Source organism: Molossus molossus, unplaced genomic scaffold (genome assembly GCF_014108415.1).
Source record: "Molossus molossus isolate mMolMol1 unplaced genomic scaffold, mMolMol1.p scaffold_m16_p_3, whole genome shotgun sequence".
NCBI classification, from domain to species: Eukaryota; Metazoa; Chordata; class Mammalia; order Chiroptera; family Molossidae; genus Molossus; species Molossus molossus.
This window is the reverse complement of record NW_023425366.1, coordinates 107,593,275-107,614,133: the sequence shown is the minus strand read 5'-3', so window position 1 is coordinate 107,614,133 and position 20,859 is coordinate 107,593,275. Positions and strand designations below refer to the sequence as shown.

At 46.5% G+C, this 20,859-nt stretch overlaps 1 protein-coding gene across 2 annotated transcripts in view; it reads left to right on the top strand.

Annotated features, from left to right (window-relative positions):
• Positions 1-18,661, top strand: part of LOC118641700 (nodal modulator 1) — a 51,741-nt gene extending 33,080 nt beyond the window's left edge. The window contains exons 18-31 of one of the 2 annotated variants that reach the window (XM_036279161.1): positions 442-537; positions 2,542-2,760; positions 2,861-2,943; positions 3,798-3,957; positions 4,083-4,209; positions 5,642-5,755; positions 6,635-6,762; positions 8,241-8,382; positions 10,942-11,025; positions 12,434-12,544; positions 14,392-14,493; positions 16,253-16,372; positions 17,529-17,621; positions 18,022-18,661. In XM_036279161.1, coding sequence (XP_036135054.1) covers positions 442-537; positions 2,542-2,760; positions 2,861-2,943; positions 3,798-3,957; positions 4,083-4,209; positions 5,642-5,755; positions 6,635-6,762; positions 8,241-8,382; positions 10,942-11,025; positions 12,434-12,544; positions 14,392-14,493; positions 16,253-16,372; positions 17,529-17,621; positions 18,022-18,153 — 1,711 coding nt within the window. In that variant the 3' untranslated portion in view covers positions 18,154-18,661. Of the gene's footprint in view, positions 1-441; positions 538-2,541; positions 2,761-2,860; positions 2,944-3,797; positions 3,958-4,082; positions 4,210-5,641; positions 5,756-6,634; positions 6,763-8,240; positions 8,383-10,941; positions 11,026-12,433; positions 12,545-14,391; positions 14,494-16,252; positions 16,373-17,528; positions 17,622-18,021 lie in introns of those variants that run through there. The other variant, XM_036279162.1, reaches the window with a different exon arrangement.
• Positions 18,662-20,859: the final 2,198 nt, after the last annotated feature.

The window sequence follows — 20,859 nt, the reverse complement described above, 5'->3', positions numbered from 1 at the left end:
TGTTTTTCTCTGTCTGATGTATTTCACTTAGCATAATACTTGGGTAAATTATTGAGAAAATGGAGATAGGATCTCTTTCCCAAGAATTCTATAAACCAAGGATGGAAGGCTGTGGTGCAGATTAAATATAATTTTTGTTAACTCTTTCTCTAGCCCTCACTGATGGGAGTTTCTCAAGCTCAAACCCACCATTTCTATACTTTTACAAATGCCTGCGGGTTTCACTGAGAACTGGAGGTGTCAAGTTTTAGAGTGAGAATTAGTTTAATCTTTAAAGCCCTGATACATGTATTTCAGGAGTTATTTCGGCCCAAACTAAGAGCAATTTCATGTAGTATATTTCAGGGTCAGGAAGGTGGCCCATCAAGGGCGGTGTTTGTGATCCTTTGAGAATGACTAGGTGATATTGTAGTGTTTTATTTCCACCTCTTTGATTTATAGGTCTTCACCCAGTATCTTGACGTTGACAGCCATTCGCCATCATGTCCTTGGAACTATCACCACTGACAAAATGATGGATGTCACTGTGACTATCAAGTAAGACTAGTGTTCCATGGTGGGCAGAGCATGGGAGGGTGGTGGATGGGGCCTGGGGGCTTCTCTAATAGACTCTCTGAAAATTATTTTTGATTTCTTATCTCTAAGCGTATGTACAATGGCCTTCTCTCTCATACTTACATGACATAGCCATAAACTAACAGTAACCTTGATCCTTTCCTTTGATGATTCCAGAATTAACTTTGGAGGAGGAAGAGCCTCCTGACAGCTTGTTTCAGTGTCATAGATTTCTGTTTACACTCTTTATACTGCCTGTCTTTGCCAGGGGACAATATATATCTCTGGTTTATTTATTGTATTTCAAGTGTTTTAGAAAATTCAAAAATATTGCTTATTTTTTGTAGACCTTTTCTCAAAGGCTTGGAAAATACAGATAGCACAGGGTATAGGAAAGGTCATGAGAGAGAAAGGTTATGAAAGGGCATCCCTCACTGAAGGTAGGGTCAGGTTATGTGAGTGTCCCCTTTGAGAGGAATTTTTGCTGTGTGCTGAGGTACATCTGACACCCTGATATTCTTGAAAAATGAAAGAGTTTTGGGAGCATGACCGACTTTGTCAAATAGAATGGGAATCTGAGTAACTTTCTCTGTCCTTACTCTCGTTGAAGTCGCCTTTTCAGCTGTGTCTCCATCTTTCTGTCCACCACCTTTTCTCCCATCCATCCTTTGAGAAATATGTATTGAGAGTCTTCGTGTGCCTGGGCGTAGGCCACAGCTCCTGCCCTAGTCCCATGGGGAAGGCATGTAGTCCGAGAATCAGACATAGAACTGTAACATTACAAGTGCGATAAGCGCTTTGAATTGGAACTCGTCAGGGTTGGGGACATTCAGGAAAGGTAAGCTGGTAGGGGTCAGCCCATGTTGAGCCAGTGTGAGCCTTTAATAGAAGAGATCATATCATTCCTCTACTTAAAACTCCAGGGGTTTTCCATTCTACTCAGAATGAAATCCGAAGTCCATACCGGGGTCTATGAAGCCCTAGTCCCCCTGGGATCCCCCTGACCACCTGACTCTTCCCTGGGTCCCTTTGCCCAGGCTGCCTTGGTCTCTTGCTGTCCCTGGAGCATGCCGAGGGAGCTCCCCTTGCAGGGCGCCAGGGACTTGGCACTCGCCCTCTTGCTTGAGACACTCCTTACCCAGAGAGCCACGTGGCTCAGGGTTGCCTGATCAGAAAGGCCTTGCTGAGCCCCTAAAATTAGTACCTCCACGCTCCCAGCACTTTCTTCTTCCACGCTTCTTTGTTTTTTTTCATTGTACTTGTCATGTGACATCATTTTTCCTTTTCTTGTCTGCCTCTTCCTATTAGAATGTGGGTTCTGCAGGCTTAGGGAATGTTGTCTGTCCTGTTTATGGCTGTATCCCAGTGCCTGGTTCTCTAGCAGGGGGTGTTCTCTATAAAGGGGGAATGAAAGACAAAGGATGGCAATGTGGGGAGATCTCCACGTCCTTGGGAAATCGGACATGCTTTCATCAAGTCATAAAGTCAGTGGTATTTCATTCCAGCCCAGATCTACCAGATGCTACTACAATTGGGCAGAAGTTCAGCCTTTATTTATATTTATTTTTTATTGTCATCCAAGGACATTTTTTCATTTATCTTCAGATAGAGCTGGAGGAACAGAGGGAGGAAGAGAGAGAGAGAAACATCGATGTGAGAGAGACACATCGACTGGTTGCCACCCACATGACCCCAGTTGGGGCCGGGGACAAACTGCAACCAAGATACATGCCCTTAGCAGGAACTGAACCTGAGACTCTCGGGTCCACGGGCCGACGCTCTAACCACTGAGCCAAACCAGCCAGGGCCAGCCTTTATTTTTACAAAACTATTAATATATTCACATCAGGAGAAGACTGCCATGTGGAGGTGTAAACAGGTGTTTGGTTTTGTTACTTGTGGGTGACCCCTTGCAGATATTCAGATGCCCACCGACCACAGGGACAAGTGACCACATCCTCTGGGCTGCTCCTTCCTTTCCTCCAGGTCTTCCATTGACAGTGAACCCGCCTTGGTCTTAGGCCCCCTGAAGTCTGTGCAGGAGCTTCGGAGGGAGCAGCAGTTGGCTGAGATTGAGAGCCGCAAGCAGGAGCGGGAGAAGAAGGACAAAGAAGAAGGTGGAGAGGGAAGGACCAAGCCCCCCGTCCAGGAGATGGTGGATGAGTTACAAGGCCCCTTCTCTTACGACTTCTCTTATTGGGCCCGGTAAGCTCTTTCGGGCTTTTCTCTGCAGTGTCCTCTGTTTTGATATTCGCTCTAATGAAGGGACAGAACCAGCCAAATTGAAGTATTTTTATTATTTTAGGTCTGGAGAGAAAATCACTGTCACACCCTCGTCTAAAGAGCTGCTCTTTTATCCCCCTTCCATGGAAGCCACCGTCAGTGGAGGTAGATGTCAACTCAGTGAACCAGTGACACACCTTTGCACTTGTTTCTTTGCTTGCATTTAAACATTTATTCAGTGACGTTACAGCGAAAGTGTCTTTGTAAGGCACATAGATGCTGCTGTTTGATGAATGAATGAGTGAATGAATGATATCAATAAAAGTCACTTTTGCTATTAGAAAGGAACAATCTTTTTGGAAAAGGACTTGGCTTTTCTAGACATTACCAGTTTGACACCAGAGGTTGGTGAAAAGCAAAACCATCAGTTGCTGAAATGTGAGCATTAGTCATCCTCTGTGTGAACTGTTCATGGTGTTTGTATTTTTTTTGGTGGGGGTGATGAGAGGATCTTTTTGGGGTTGGATAATTAGAAGTGATAACTTAGGGAGTATTTGCCTTTTGACTGCTAGCCTTCTGGGTTCATTCAATCCTGGGCATTTATGTGGTTTGTATTTGGAAGTAGAGTGTGTAGAAGAGCCTGGCTTTCAGTGGGCAGCCTGTTGGGGGTGGTTTTTCATTTTGGGTCCCCTGAGGTCGAGCAGCACAGCTTACTTGCTGTACAGTCATCTCTGCTCGCATGTGGCCTTGTGAGGACCAGGAGAGAGGAGTGATGAAACCCCAGCTTTCGTTAGGTTTACCTGCTAATGCTGTTGGCAGTTAAATGAGGCCTTTCCAGGTGGAGAGAGGCTTGGGCCACTTCTAGTTATTGAAGTTTCTGGAACATTAAACAATGTCATTTGGAGGTTAGCTTCAAATATCTTGGTTATAGGCCCTTCTTCATTGGGAAGCCTCCAGCCAGAAGGCTCCCCTCCCTCTGCAGCGAGGTCACATTCTTCTGTTACTTCTTCCCCTTTTAGAAAGCTGCCCAGGGAAGCTGATCGAGATCCACGGGAAAGCAGGTTTATTCCTGGAAGGTCAGATCCACCCAGAGTTAGAAGGAGTCGAGATTGTCATCAGTGAAAAGGGGGCAAATTCACCACTGATCACAGTCTTTACTGATGACAAAGGTGCCTACAGGTAAGCCTGTGACTAAGAAACGTTTGCTTGGGACCAGCTGGGGAGCCAGGATTTCCTTGTGGTTAGGCGGGGCCTCCTGCAGGATCTGAGGCAAAGCCGTCTCTGCATTTGCTCTCTTTCTGCAGCGTGGGGCCCCTGCACAGCGACCTGGAGTACACTGTGTCCTCACAGAAGGAGGGCTACGTTTTGACTGCAGTGGAAGGAACCATAGGAGATTTTAAGGCCTATGCCTTGGCAGGCGTAAGCTTTGAGGTAACACTATGTTTTTAAGAAGTGTTTTATTGCGGTATAATTGACATAGAATACACTGCACATAAAGTATAGAATTTGATACATTATCAACATAGTTTCGGCAGTCAAAATAGTGAACACTGTCACACCCCCTAAGTTTCCTTGTACCCCTTGGTAATTCATCCCTCCTATCCCACCCCACTGATCAGATCTGCTTTCTGTCACTGTAGATTCGTTTGCATTTTCTGGAGTGTTATGTAAATGGAATCATACAGGATGGCCTTTTCATCTGGCTCTTTTCACTCAGCATAATTTGGAGATCTGTTACTTGAGCTTGTTTGCATACCTTTTGAGAAGTGTTTCAAGTTTTCCTCCAAGACTGCTCTGCGTCGAAGGACACAGGATGTCCCTGCAGTGTGTTTGATGTCTTTTTCTCTTCCCTTCATCTGTCTTGGGAAGAAGATGCTGTGAGATGCACAAACTGAGCCCAGAGATTCTCGAGTAGGAATATTTTCAACATGGAGGATGAAGGAAGGGAATGGCAGATTACCTCACATAAAAAATGAACATTCTACATTGCAGAATACATTTTGAACTAAGTGGAAAGATATACTGGGAAGAAATATTTGTACCAAAAGTATTATCCCCAGTTTGCAAGGAACTTCTTAAATTGATTAAGAAAGAAGATGAACAAAGGGTCTGAAAAGGCAGTTCACATAAGTAATACAAGTGACTAATAAATGAAGAGATGCTCAGTTTTGGTAGTGACTGAGGAAATGCAAAGGAAGTTACCATTGAAACACTGGGTTCTGGGTTAGATTTGCAATAATGAAGACAATATCCATGTTTTGGAGAGTGTGTACTTTCCCATGTGTGGATGCTTTATGGAACTATGCATAGTTCCAGTGCAACTTGGTGGTATCTTTCTGAATTTAAAATGCACATACCCAACAGGTCTAGGAATTGATTATTCAGGAAAAGAGAAAAACCTAAGTGCACAAAGATACACATGTTTGGGACCTTGAGGTTGTCTTTTCTTTTCCTCAACAAGGATAGTTTAGCAGCCCCTGCGTCTGAATGCTACGCAGCTGTTAAGCAGCGAGGTGGATCTCTGGACGAATGAAGAGGAAAGTCAGGATACACGGTTGAGGGAGGAAAGCACAGTGTGGAGTGTGCAGTGTTTCATTGTCTCACCTCCCCCACCCCAGTAAACCTGCCAGCCCATCAACAGTAGCCATAGTGATGATAAGTGTTGTGTGGGCATTGAAACAGTTCTGGAAGACTACACACCAAACTGTTAGCATCAGTTACCCCTGGGGATGAGAACAGACCTTTTGTTCCTCCAACAAATAATAAACACAACCCATAAGAATTACCTCTTGATTTGTGAACTATTGTCTTCATGGTTAATATGAGTTCACCTTGCTCTGGTGTTTCTTTCTTGCCCCCCCAGATAAGAGCTGAAGATGACCAGCCCCTCCCTGGGGTCCTCCTGTCTCTCAGCGGTGGCGTGTTTCGTTCCAACCTCTTGACTCAGGACAATGGCATTCTGACGTTCTCAAACCTGGTAAGATGTCCTGTAACTTCGTGCCTGCCTGTCTTCCCCACAAGGGAGCAGGGACGTAGTGTGTGACTTACATACTGCTTGACAGCGTGAGAACAGAACACCAGCGTGGAGTGTTTGAAGTTTCTCAGGGGAGCAAATGTAATTAGAGTATTGCTCTTACTAGAACTTAACGTGTTCCCTTCTGCACACACTTCTTGTTTTCTGGTCACCGACTTGTCACAAAGACAATGTAATTAGTGACCCTGGCCACAGTGGCTCCTGTCTTAGGCGGCCCTGTGTTTTACCACAGGATCCCATTGCTTATATCACAGAGTCGTGTTCAGCAGTTCGCTTGGGTTTCTTCTGCAAAGCACCCTCCCCATGGTGTGAGGATAGCACCAGTTTTTCATTCCAGATGTCGTCTCAGCCCTTGGCTGGTAGGGACTCAGGAAGTCTATGTTAATTGGCCATGTTGTCAGTCTGGGAATAAAGTGACCATTACAGGGATGTCACAAGCAGGCAGTGAGGTGTAGCCGGAAGGTCGTACGCTGTGCAGTGACGCACGCCAGGGTTTAAATCTTTCCTCTGCTCCTAACTTGCTGCGTTATCTTGGGCAGGTTACTTGACCTTTGAGCCTCAGTTTCTTCATTCCTAAATTGCAAATGATGGCTACCTCACACAGTCACTGCAGGCACACGATAGTGACAGCTGCTGCTGTCAGAACGGTGATTGCTGTGATGGTGACTGTTCACAGTAGAGTCGGTGGCACCATTTCTGCCTGTCTAGGGAGCTCTGGAGCTCCTGTGCTATAATCCTGGGCCATCATGCCTTTAGTCGCCCCCTTTTAAGCCTGACCCGCAGGTGGCTGCAGTGGCTCAGTTTGTGGTTGTCTCTCGGCAGAGCCCTGGCCAGTATTACTTCAAGCCCATGATGAAAGAATTCCGGTTTGAGCCATCTTCCCAGATGATCGAGGTGCACGAAGGGCAGAACTTAAAGATCACCATCACCGGGTACCGAACGGCGTACAGGTAAGCAGCGCCTCTCGCCCAGGCGGGGGCTGTGGAATCACCCTCACCCCTAGTGTCCAGGTCACGCTCAGTCATCTAGGTGCTCGTTGCAGCCTCACGTGGGTTTTATTTGGGAGGTGAGGTGTGAGGTCCACGGATTTGACTGCTGCCCTCTCCTTCTAGCATCTCAAACTAGAGATTCGGTCACAAAGCTCCTATTTAGAAATTGACCTGTGGGAGCCTATACAGTTGCTTAAAATTTTTACTTTTTATTTATTTATTTATTTTTATCCTCACCTGAGGACATTTTTGTACTTATCTTCAGATAGAGCGGGAGGGAGAGAGGGGGGGAAGAGAGAGAGAGAAACATCGATGTGAGAGAGACACATCGACTGGCTGCTACCCACATCACCCCAACCAGGGCTGGGGACAAACTGCAACTGAGGTACATGCCCTTAGTGGGAACTGAACCCAATACTCTCTGGACTGCAGGCTGATGCTCTAACCACTGAGCAGGGCTAAACTGGCCAGGGCTAAAATTTTTACTTTTAAAAAAATTGGAAACTTGAATTAAATTTTTAAAAAAGGACAGTGTTCACTTGAATAAAACTTTAAAATGTTGAAAAGAGTATACAGTGTAAAATTTTTCTCTTATCCTTGTCTCCTAGCTACTCAAATTTTCTAGTGTTTTCAAATACTACCAGAGATGGTTTATGCAAATGCATGTGTCTTTGTGTTTGTGTGTGTGTGTGTGTATTTACCCACAAGGACACACACATATATATTTATATACATTTACAAAAGCTCTTGCCCTGGCCGGTTTGGCTTATTGGTTAGAGCGTCGACCTGTGGACCAATGAGTCACGGGTTCGATTCCAGTCAAGGGCATGTACCTCGGTTGCAGTTCGTCCCCAGTGCTGGTTGGGTCGTGCGGGAGGCAACCAGTAGATGTGGCTCTATCACATCGATGTTTCTCTCTGTTTCTCTGTCTCTCCCTCCCACTTTGATGATAAATAGAAAATATCCACTGGTGAGGAATAAAAAAATATATATATACAAAAGCTCTTGAGATAAACATTGATTAATCAGAAGGAGTGGGTTCAGAAAAATGGACCATTTTCCACAATAGAATAAAAGAGGAAATGATTTATTTTCATTTCATTCAATACTTCATTATTTAAAATAAAGCTTAACAAAAATAAAATGGAAAGAAAATAAAGCTTAGCCTTTTTAACTTACAGTTTTCCAGAGTGTCCCTTAAAATGTATGAAAAAAGATACTGATGATATCTGGGCTGGCTCAAACCTTCTGGTAGGAAGGCTGGATCGGCAGTAACACAGCCAGGTCTGAGTGTCCCTGGGTCTTTGGGGCACAATTCTCCACTGAGCTGTTTTGGACTGTAAATTGTTGGTAAATGCAGGAGACTTCACCTGAAATCTTTTGTGTGCTTCAGAAAATCACAAGACTATCATGTTTTGTTTCTTCTCTTGTCCCCCTAGTTGCTACGGCACAGTTTCTTCTCTAAACGGAGAACCAGAGCAGGGTGTTGCCGTGGAAGCGGTGGGACAGAACGACTGTAGTATTTATGGGGAGGACACCGTGACAGATGAAGAGGGAAAGTTCAGATTACGTGGATTGCTGGTGAGACCCTTAGCATGTTTTATTAGGGGATTTTTTTTTTTTTTTTTTATCCTCACCCGAGGATATTTTTCCATTTTTTTGTACAGATAGAGCGGGAGGGAGAGAGAGGAAGGGAGAGAGAGAGAGAGAAACATCGATGTGAAAGGGACACATTGAGTGGCTGCCACCCACACGACCAACCAGGGCCGGGGACAAACTGCAACCGAAGTACGTGCCCTTAGTGGGAACCGAACCCGGGTCTCTCCGGACCGCAGGCCGACGCTCTAACCACTGAGCCAAACTGGCCAGGGCTTATTAGGGGATTTTTTTAATACTATGTTCGGAGGTGTCTTGTGCCCCCAAGACTGCCAGGAATGGCTGGGCCAGAGAGCTGGGGAGGTGGGTAAGGTCCTGGAACCCTTTTTATTTTTTTCTTAACTGACATATCTTACCTTTTAACTAGCAGATGTGTTTGGTTGGGTTCGTGGCAGAGTGAAGTTGGAAACCCATGGGTTTGGTGTAACTTTCGCCTAGCATTGGGTGGCTGTGGCTTAGGCCATGGCTCTAAGTCAAAATCCTGTGGGTTCAAAAGAGAAGTGCAGTCCTGGCCGGTTGCTCAGTGGTTAGAGTGTCAGCCCGTGGACCAGTGAGTCTTGGGTTCAATTCTGGTCAAGGGCACGTACCTCGGTTGCGATTTATCCCTGGCCCTGGTCAGGGTTGTGCGGGAGGCAACCAGTTGATGTTTACCTCTCACGTCGATATTTCTCTCTCTCTCCCTCTCTCCCACTCTATCTGACGATAAATAGAAAAATATCCTCGGGTGAGGATTATTAAAAAAAAAAGAGAGAAGTACAAATGGCTGAAGGAGGCTTGATGTATAGTAGGGAGTGGAGGACTGTGGGGCACTGGAGAGGGCATGGCCCATGTAAAGGGAGAAGCTACCTTAGCTCTAGCTCGTTGTGGCCATGTGGGAAGACAGACTGGGGATAGCCACATTGTTGGAACTTTTTGTTGTTGTTGTTGTTAATCCTCACCCAAGGACACTTTTTCCATTGAATTTTAGAGAGAGTGGAAGGGAGGGAAGGAGGAAATAGAGACTGAGAGCGAAAGTGAGAGAAACAGTGGTGTAAGAGAGACACATTGACTGGTTGCCTCCTGCACGTGCCCTGGCGGGGGCCAGGGATCAAACCTGCAACCCAGTTACATGCCCTTGACTGGGAATCAAACCCACGATCCTTTGGTGCATGGGCCAGTGCTCTAACCACTTAACAACACTGGCCAGGGCCATTGTTTAAATTTTTAAAAGAGAAGTAACAAATTCAGATTTCCATGTGAAAACTCTTGATTTTTAGATGTTAACGGTTAATTTAATAGAAAAACTTATAACTTCTTTGTGTGCCAGATAACCACCTTATTTGTCCTTTGGGCTGCTAAATAGCTACATTTGGTTTAGAGTTTGTAGAGCTTTTTTCAGTTTTTATTTGTGCATTCTTTGGACTGGGCCACTTGGATTAGGAGTTGGGTCCCCTGCCTTTCAGATTCACAAACTGTATATTCTTAGTCAACCCCAGAGATAGTTGTACATATCTTGGCAGTAGACTAATGTTTGCCCAAATCACGTGAGCTGAGATGCAAATCAGTTTGCCAGTTTATTTAGACATGTTGGGGCAATGCTGTTTTTTCCCCAAAGATAAGAATACTCATGGCCAATGTCCAGGGCACCCCCACTCTCAGATATTGGGGTACCTGGAAGTCTGGTCAGAAACCAGGGGAAAGTTACTTATCTTTTTTTTTTTTTTAATAGGCCTTGCTTTTAAGCTGAGTTTATCTGATTTGCAGCCTTCCTAGAAATCCTCCTTTGAACTCATCTCTCTCTTGATCAGAGTTGCCACTGACCATACAGCAATGCCAAAGACAGACAAAAAACTTCATTTCTTCAAGGCACTTTACTTCCAGTTATTGGAAGTTGTCATTATGTGTTGGCTTTCTTAGAACAAAATACTGCTATCTGCCAGACATTTTCTGAGTAAATATGTACACATCCTTCAGTGTCAAAAAAAGTGTTTTTATAACGGTGACTTTTTGGTAAACAGGATGTATGCCTATAAATTCGAGCAATAGAATAGCAAATATAAAGAATAATTTTTTTTTAAAAGGAAAAACCTGAGATCCCACTTCCCAGAAATAATATCCGTGGTGGCATTTGGGAGGGTCATTCCAGATACCACTCGGTGCACATACACAAGTAGAGGGGAGGGTTGGGCAGCAGGAAAGAATAATTTTGTCAGACTAAGAGCTTATTATGTTTGCAATTTTGAAATTAAGAAAACCACATTTAATTTTCCTTGGGTCGGAGAAACTGAATGGGGATCGAGGAGTTGCAGGATGTCAGATAAATGTTTCATCAGGGAACCTTTTAAAGGAACTCTTTAGGCAGTTGACAGGCCGCAGACTGGGAATTGAAATGAGGGAGGCAGAAAAGATGTGGTCCTGGGGAGGACCTGCAGTCAGAGCAGGCTCAGGTCAGGTCGCATGTGACAAGCCTCTTGCTAGAGAAGTGACGCCTGGGTTTGTTTGCAGCCGGGATGTGTGTACCACGTGCAGCTCAAGGCAGAAGGCAATGATCACATCGAACGGGCCCTCCCCCACCACCGGGTGATTGCGGTAAGGCGTGCGTTCTCCGGCGGTCGTGGTGTGATTGTTTCCCTGATCAGAAATCCTTTACACAGTGCTCCTCTGGCTGTCTGCCTTTCATCTGTTGCAGGGGGACTTCAGATCCTAATTAAGGATCCTCTTAGAGTAGTGTCATCTTCCCAAGCAGCATCTTGTGGGGTTTTAATGAACAGCATGGCTGTCACGCATCCAGAGAAGAAACGTGAACTGTTGTTTCCCCACTTCCCTGCAAACTCTGATCATTATTCCATTATTCTGCAAGTTAAGGATCTTAGGGCACAGGAGCTTTTCCAATCATGGGCACGTAATAAGGAGAACATGGGCTTAATTGGTAGCAGGGCCACCCAGTTTCCTTACATTCAGATGACCTTGTTTTTCCATTTGGTGGGAAGTGTGTTTTTGATATTCCAGATAATGACCTAGCTAATTGACCCCTAAAGAGGCAGTCCTCCAGGTCACAGGAAGTGGCCCAGGAATCACTTGAAGTGAAGCTGTTCTCCCACAGAATGACTCTCATTTGCTAGATTAGAGAGCTGGGGTGGGACAAGAGGGACAGCCTCCTGGTGGCTCCGTAGCTGGCTCTAGGCATGAGGTCTGTGAGGGCTTAGAGAGGGAGGTGGTGGACTGTTGAGCCTAGAGAGTGGATTGTCTTTGTCTTCGTGGCATCTGGCATTTTCTTTTTTTTTTTTTTATCCTCACCCAAGGACATTTTTCCATTTTTTTGTTCAGATAGAGCAGGAGGGAGAGAGAGGAAGAGAGAGAGAGAGAAACATCGATGTGAAGGGACACATCGAGTGGCTGCCACCCCCACGACCAACCAGGGCCGGGGATAAACTGCAACCGAGGTACATGCCCTTAGTGGGAACCGAACCCGGGTCTCTCCGGACCGCAGGCCGACGCTCCAACAGCTGAGCCAAACTGGCCAGGGCGCATCTGGCATTTTCAATGGCTGCCCCTTACAGTTTTATATTTCCTTGCTGCGGTGACCTAGGCCAGGATCACAAGCAGATATGAACATGGGACTGATGGGCGGGCACATGCCCACGAGGGGCAGCGGTGGCTCGGCTCTTGCTGATGGCTGCCAGGCAAGAGCGTCTTCCTCTTTTTTCAGGAGAAACAGGAAAGTCTGGCTTTTTTGTATATGAAATTTTAAAAAATGTTGGCAGATAATTAAAATTTAGAAAACAAATATTGCATTTGTCAAACAAAATGTGTCTGCGGGCCAGGTGTAACCTATCTACTTACTATCAGATTGGTCTTAGGCTACTTCTGTGGCAAACTTTGCTCCCTTAATATAGGAAGTGAAGTTTGTTACGAAATAGCCCCGGGACAGCACACACCTGGAGCAGAAGGTCCTCTTCCAGCTCCCTCAATACCAGCATTCTTTATTTTTTCCCAGGTTGGCAATAACGACATCGACGACATCAACATCATAGTTTTCCGGCAGATTAATCAATTTGATTTGAGTGGAAATGTGATCACTTCCTCTGAGTATCTTTCTACATTATGGGTAAGGCCAGCTTTTTAAGGTGAAAATACCGTGTTCTTTTCAGCTTTGAGACAAGTAGGAGCAGGATGTCTGGACCCTGGCACTTGCTTTAGTGTACTGAAGGTGGCGATGCTGGGTGTTGAGGTTGAGGTGGAAGGAACTTCGATCCAAGCATATATCTGGGACAGTGATTGCTGATTGCTGAAGAGAAATGCATTCTGGTTTCAGATAACTGTGTTTTGCTCACAGTATGTATCTTTGGAAGTATTGTAGTAGGAGCCTAATGAAGGATCAATATGATCTAGAGTCTAAAACAGAACTACAATTTTAAGGCCAAGTGCTTTGTAACTGTTTAAATTTCGTCCATGGTGGTGGGGGTGGGCAGTGGACTAGAACTCAGACCGTCGGGCTGTCTCCTGTCACGGGTGGTTACTCACCTCGCCGCCTTGGGCAGCCACTTCATTCCCTGGACCTTGGTTTTCTCCTCTGTGAAGCCAGGGAGTTAGACTCAGTGACCTCTTAAGGTCTGTCTAAGCTCTAACAAAATGTCATGCCTGTAATTAATGAAGAAATGTTTATACAGTGCCCTGTGATCCCTTGAAGGATGTTAATGAATTGCTCTGGGAGTGTATTTTCAGATGTACTTGGGATGTTGTGTACAGTAAAGTATTAGACTTGGGTGAGAACCTGTGCTTCGGTTTTAACTCACCTTTTAACTGCCCCTCAGTCCAGGGGTTACGCACATGTTGCCAGAGTGTGAGGTGGGCTGGGTGGGCTGTGGAGCAAACTGGAGAACCCGTGGCCCACCCCAGGGAGGTGAGGGGAGCAGACGGGCAGTGATGGTGCTGCTCCCCTGCCCCTGCTGATTAGTACCACCTTGGGAATTCTGGTCCAGGTTGACGTCACTTTCTAGTTTTCCAAAGAAGCTGGAAGTTAGAGTTATTTGAAATCACCAGATGTTTAAATATAGCGATGAATTCAAATCTACTTAAAGCACTGTGCAAATCAGAACTTATATTTGGGCTTGGGTGTGACCTACAGGCCTCCAGTATTTCCTGTGACTTTTGTTTTAGGAAAACTCCTCTTGACTGTGTGTTATATAGGAAAGCATGGGCGTGGGCCCTGGGGAGGGGCGACTCTGGCATTCTCCTGTGGCAGGTGCAGGGAGGGAGGAGCCCCCACAGTTTTCAGCATCAGCCAGGACTGTACCTTCCTCTTCTCGTGCCCCCTCACATAGGGTGTGACAGGCAGCACACCTGGGCTGGAGAGAAAGACACGCCAGAAGCAAAGCACTGCACTGCTGAAAGCAGCCTGGGGGACCTGCGAAATGGGAATGTGTGTCAAGGTTAAGAATACAGCATATTGGAGAGGCAGTGCTGCTGGGCTGGGGGTTGGCAGACCTCAGTGATGTGGGTTGAGTCCCAGGCTTCACTGTGTGTAAGTTGTGTGACCTTAGGTGACGCAGACTCCCTGAGTCTCCTTAGGTATAATAACGATGCCTGTCTAGTAGCCAGGATTGATGACAATATATGTGAGGCGCCTGTTCCATGCCTGGTGTATTGTAGATATGTTAGAAGCTATTCTTTTTTCTTATCTTTATACTAACTAGTATAACCATATTGAATGTTAACATGAGTTGTCAGAATGTGCTTTATATCTACGTTTCTTTGCATGTCATGTAACTGGAGTCTCAGATGACTGAGGAAAACAGTATATATGGCCTGCCAAGGAGGACAATTTATCTTTCAAATATCCGTGTTTCCAAAGATCCTTTCCCCCCAAGAGATAAGCTATCCTGAGGATGTCTGAATGAAAGGTTTATCGTGTTTCAGTTAGAAAGCCCGTCCTGCTTTGTTTCTGCTCTCCAGGTAAAGCTTTACAAAAGCGAAAACCTCGACAACCCAATCCAGACGGTTTCGCTCGGCCAGTCCCTCTTCTTCCACTTCCCGCCGCTGCTCAGAGATGGCCAGGTAATGGCCGGGTGCCCCTTGCGTTCGGCTTTGTGTGAATCATTTCACTTTTAGTTTAAAAAGCACCTTTCTCTCATTTTCTCTCCAACTACCACTCTGCAGAAATGGCTGGTTTTGTCCTCTCTGAATCAAAGGAGATTGGGCTCTGTAGTGATTATGTTTCTTTTTCTTTTTCCCCAATTTTTATTAATTTATTTTTGTTCAGATGTTTCTCCTTTTGTGATTATGTTTCTTAATTTGTGTTTTTCTGTTTACAAAAATAACACGTGTTCATAAGAGAGTTTAGGGGGAAAATCAGACATAACCCCCTCATCTAGAAATAACCACTGTTAACATGTTGATGAGTATCCTTTCGGACTTTTTTCAGTGTGTGTGCCCATGTATGTATAAGTTTAAATATACAGATACATTTACTTAAATAACCCAGAGCTGGGACTCTTGTACATCATTTTGTAACCTGTACTTTTTAGCAAAGAATGTGTCACAAATCTTTTTCCCATCATAAATCATTTATAACATGATTTTTAATGGTTGCACAGTAGTTCATAGGATAAGAAATAGCATAATTGATTTAACCAAGGTACTAATATTGGACATCATTTATTGACTATAGAATGTTTATTATCAATTCTAATTGGACAGAGAAAACTTATATAGTTGTGGTGGGAGCAACCTTTGCAAAGAATTGGGTTCCTTTCTGGGGACAGCCTGAGGGTGTCAGTAGAGAGCCTGTGGTGTGATGTTTCCTTCCTGGCTTCTCACCACCTGCCACAGGGATGATACGCTCCGGCCTTTCTTTGCATGAAATAGCTATAAAGTAATGGAATAGGTTGAGATGGAGTTTTGGGGTTCCTCTTCATTCCTCTCGTCCCCTGAACTAGATACTTTAGGCAATACAGCCCTGTGAAAACAGCTTGGGCTCTCCTGGGCTCCAAGGCTGCGTGGTACCTTACTAGCTGAGTGACCTCGGGCCAATCACCTTTTTTTTTTTTTTTATCCTCACCCAAGGACATTTTTCCATTTTTTGTTCAGATAGAGTGGGGGGGGGGGAGAAACATCGACGTGAAAGGGACACATTGAGTGGCTGCCACCCACACGACCAACCAGGGCTGGGGACAAACTGCAACCGAGATACGTGCCCTTAGCAGGAACCGAACCCGGGTCTCTCTGGACCACTGAGCCAAACTGGCCATGGCGGGCCAGTCACTCAAGTTCTTCAGGCCTTCCTTTCCCCATCTGTAAAGTGGGGGTAATCACCCCGATCTTGTCAGTGTTTGAGAGTAAAGCAGGTTTTGATCTGGCACACGGGGCTCAGCATGCAGGGCCATGACCATCACTGGTACCTTTCCGAAGGGTTCTCCCTGAAAAGTACACCTCATTTTGGATTGCAGACAGTCTTTTTCAGTTGGATCACGTCCCTCCCTGATTAGAATTGGCTCATAAGAAATTCTTGTGTTTCATAAAGTCACATCCTCAAAGGGCTGTAATTGTGGTTGAATGTGCTCATAAAAAGTGCCACAGCCTCTGAAAGCTTCATCAGAAGGCACATGTCAGAGATGCTGGGCACACGGCTGTCACTGCTGGAATAGTCCCCTGAGACTACTACTCTGAAGTTAGCGACCTTGGTTTTGAAGGTATAAAACTTGGGGGTTTCATTAAAACATAAAGTCCTTTACATCACAGCCATACGTTAGGTTTTAGTTTTCATTTGCTTTGCCCAAACTGCCCTTTATAAAAACAACATGTTGCTTGTGCACAGAGTTACGTTGTGCTCCTGGACTCCACGCTTCCCAGATCCCAGTATGACTACATCTTGCCTCAAGTTTCTTTCACTGCAGTAGGCTACCACAAGCATATCACCTTGGTTTTTAATCCCACGGTAAGGAAGAGGGGCAGTTCTGCAAAAACCCATGGGGCTGGTGGGAGAGGGAGGAGTCACACACCCTGCACTCTAGGTATTGGGTGGAGGCAGGACCGCTGTTTAAAGGGCCCTAGGCGTTGGGTCCCTTGAGCATCCTGATTTTGCTCTCTGGACTTCCCTAGGTGCATTGCTCCTTTCCCAAGCAATGATGCCTGAGTGCCCTTTGAGGAGGAAACTGGTCATTGCCCTTTACTGGGAAGTGGAATCATTTAGGTCAGTGGCTCAGGTGTGACTTCTCGGGAAGAAGATCACCACTGCGCTACTGTGTCATGATTGGTGGCATTGTGGTCGTCCAGGAGGCGCATGATGCTTGACCCTCCCAGACTTCTAGAGCCAGCCGCCAGTATACAGGACGTGTATAGAGGACGCGGGAGCACGTAACAGACACCGCCAGATGCAGGGTGTGGGAAACTGCAGGACAGCAACTGGAACCCAACTTACTTGATAAACTGCAAGAAAAATAACCACATATGGACAGGATACCTGTAGATTAAAAGAAATTACTCAATTCATCAGTCAGTTGCAATGTGTGGACCTTCTTGGATCTGTATCAAACAGACTGTAAAAAAGGACAGACAAGTGGTCTGTATTCTGATTGGCCCAGGTCACAGTTGAGGGTTCTGTTGGAAGAAAGGGCAAATGGCTGCTGGGATACAAGGGGCAGCTGCTTCGCCTCCTCTCTGGTATAATCTCTGGGACTAGCTTGTTCATACTGTGTGTCTGAGCCTAGAGCAGTGGCTTCTCCACACGGCCTTGTAGGAAAAAGCCCATGTGTGTAGCTGGGACTCAGCAACACGAGACCCGTCTACTCCTCAGCCACGGGGACTCCCTGCTCTCGCAGTGCTGTGTTTTGTTGGTTTAGACAGTGGAAGTTCAGGGGGTGAGGAATACCTGTGATGGGCTGTTTGTTCCTGAGTTTCAGAGAGCAGGTAATGAGTTTAGATAGCAGGGGGTGCATCCGAGAACGTATCCGAGTTGGCCCAGTTTCTTTGGACAGTGAGAGTTGGGTGGTGGGGGATTCCGGGTGTCTGGGGGCAGCCGATTCAGAAGGCAGGTGGTCATGGCCGTGTAATAGCGGGTGGCAGGTAAGTGACGGCGCTCTTGGTGTTTGCAGAGGAAACTGCCTGAGCAAGACATCGCCCAAGGCTCCTACATCGCCCTGCCGCTGACGCTGCTTGTCCTGTTGGCTGGCTACAACCATGATAAGGTAGGACATCCAGAGACCTCGTGAGAAAGCAGATATGTCAGCGAGAGGGATCCCTGCCAGCTGTGAAGGGACAGAAGAATGTCCAGTGATACAGAAATTACAACATTTTAGGGATGGAAGGGACCATAAAGGCCTCAAATCCAACCCCTAGGCCCCCTTTCAAGGCCGTAAACGTCTGCAATACCTCTCCTAATCCTCAGACCTGGAATACTTCTAGGCTTGTGTTGCCGAGAGCCATCCGGCTCTGCTAACCCTCTCCAGTGCAAAGCTGCCTTATTTTGAGCTGAGGTCCACCCATTAGCACACAGCGGGCAGTGAGGGTGCTGGAAAAGGAGCTGTGCTAATATGCAGGGCTTCAGTGTCCGTCTGGCATCCGCTCACACTCTCCCTCTCTTTTCAGCTCATTCCCTTGCTGTTACAGTTGACAAGTCGACTGCAGGGTGTCCGGGCTCTTGGCCAGACAGCCTCTGACAGTAGTGGCCCAGAAGATGCCAAGCGACAAGCCAAGAAACAGAAGACGAGACGGACGTGAGGAGCAGGAGGGGCAGTGAAGTCTCACTTGGGACAGGCATGGCCAAGGGGCACCCCCCCCCCCACTGGCATGAAAGCATGCGTTTGACTGACTTCAGAATGTGCTCTTTGCCCTATGCACCTCTGTCAGCGTAGCTGCCTGTACCTGTCCTCCCCCGTCTGGCCCCTCGGTGCATTGCAATGAATTGGACCCTCCTGTCACTCTGCTGAGCACACTTTATTTTCTGAGTTGAAGATAATTTATTATTATTATTTTTGTCAAAGAGGTATTTAAGCTGTGCTGGTGGTATGAGAATGTAATTCTTAATCTTCAGCATTCATTTGCAAGAAGAATTCAGTAAACATGGGTTTTGGCCCCCTCGTGAAGTACCTGTTGGAGTTACCCTTTCCTTTAATGTCCCTTTGCACCCAAGATCCCTGCCGGGAACTGCACAACGTGTATCTACTACTAGGAGGGTATGTTAGGAGGTAAAATCAATAAAATTGCCCATTCATTGTGTCATAGCTCATCTCAGGTGTATTTCTTAGATGACATTGGCATAATGCCAGGGTCACAAATTCAGATGCCTACAGCGGCACGCAGCTTCCGAGTAAAGAGCCGGGGCAAAAAAGTCCTCAGCAACGGCCAGGTGATCCACAGCAGCTCCCGTGGCTTCTGTGCTGGGAAAACGGGAGGGTGGGGCCTGTGGCCGAGGGAAGTGCGCCCACCCAGTCTGAAGGAGCCGATTTTTCCAGCTCACGGGGGCTCTGCAGGAATATGTGCTCATATTTCTAGAGCAGCCAGAAGGAGTGTTTTCTGTGAAATCTGGGTTTTAAATGTTAGCAACATTAAATTTTTTAAAAGACCACATACTTTTGGCCAAATAAAATGCATATGAAAGATGGGTAAGGCCTGCATTTTGCATAAGGGAGCCTCAGGGGTTCATAGCATTTGGACAACATTAATTCAGTTCTGATAGGAATTGAATTAAGTTATACTGAAGGAGGAGACACCTCCGTTGAACGTTTATTGAGTACCACAGATGACAGGCGCTGGGGATATAAAGATGAGTAGAGTAGATGACGCTGTAAATGGAGCTGGAATCGCTGGAGGTCAAGTCCGCTTGGTTCCTTGCAGCTCCAGTGCTGAGCATGTGTGAGCATTCTCAGGAGGGAGTGAAGGCGTGCACGAGTGAGCGAGTAGGTGGGTAGATGGTGCTCGCCTTCACAGAGCACATGACCCGGCGTTGGGTGGAAGACTGGCAAGTGGACAAGGCAGTGCAGGGAGCTGAGGATCCCTTGGTGGAAGAAGCCCAAGTGGCCGTAGGAGCACCAAGCAGAGGTCTGATCCACCTGAGGGCTCAGGGAAGCTTCCTGGATGTGACATTTGAGCCAAGTTGGAAGGACACAGGATGGAGAAAGGAAATACAGGGCAGAAGGTCTTGTTGGGTGTAACTACCAAAGCAGAAGGTCAGTGTGAGGGTTTCCTGGCTCTTGGCCACCTGGAGAGTAGCTGTATTTCCAACTAGTGGCTCTTGGGCTGTTTGCCATTTCACTGGTTTGCTAGACCTGGGACAGATGAGATACATAATCCATTTCTTGGAGTGTTTTCTTACTGTTATTCCAAGTGGACACCCTGTAACATCCTTTTTAAATGTTAATGGGGCTTTTTATTGACATGGTGTAAAGGTTAAGAGCTTGTGAAAGATACAACTAAATGTCAATATATTCCATGCAGTTCCCGAGGCTGCCATTAGGTGGCAGTCTTCCGCCATTCCTGGCTGCAGGTCACCTTTGGTGTTGGGACTCTAAAGGGCTCTGTTCTGGGAAAAGCTGATGTAGTTCTCAGTCCATTGGGAAGTTGTCTGTAATGTTCTTCATTTCCCGATCCCCCTGTGTGGTGTAAGTGTTAATGTTGTTACAGGATTTTGTATGGGGCAGAAATGATACGAGACAGATTTTTTTCCCCTGAGAAAAAATTTTAAATGTCTAAAATGGTAAGCTCTCGGAGAACTTGTTACTTGCACATTTTCGCTTGTTAAAATGGCCATAACACTTCAATGAGGACACTCCAAAGACCTTTAGGAAAGTGTCTAAGATGCTGCCTTCACCGCGGTATTCTTTTCTGGGTTTTCTTGCTTTGAATTTTCTCAACCAACAGGCTTGTTGGGAGTGGGGCCGTGGGAAGGGCTGAAAGTGGGCGGAGCATGTGTGCCTGCGTGTAGGTGCAGAGGGGCCCGCCGCTGGAGGGACGGCCAGCGGGAAAGGAAGCGCTTGTGCTTACGGCTAGTTATCCAGTTGAGAGGAGAACAGATTCGAAATGAGGCGAGAGTGAATGATTGCCCTCCCGAGTTGCGAGCACCATCAGGAAGGCCCCGAGAAGTTGCCATTGCCAGGCACCGCGCTGAGCCCTCAGTGCACGTCTGTCGGGGCCTCATGGCCGTCTGAAGTGCCTGGCCTTCCAGCCCGTCTTATGGAGGAGGAGACTGAGACTGGAAGGTCTCGCAGCTACTACATGGGGCAGAGCTGAGGTTTGAACCAGATCCAAGAGTTTTTAACCACTAGGACTGACTGTCCCTGCTGTGCAAACGAGACAGTGCCGTTCCGTGCCAGGTTGTCTGGGGGCTAACTCGGGGCTTTAGCAAATGAAAGTCGTGTGCCAGAGATGTGGGCAGGAGCTGTAACAAAGGCAGTAAAGGCACAGGGATGTGTAGCCGAGGGTGCGGTG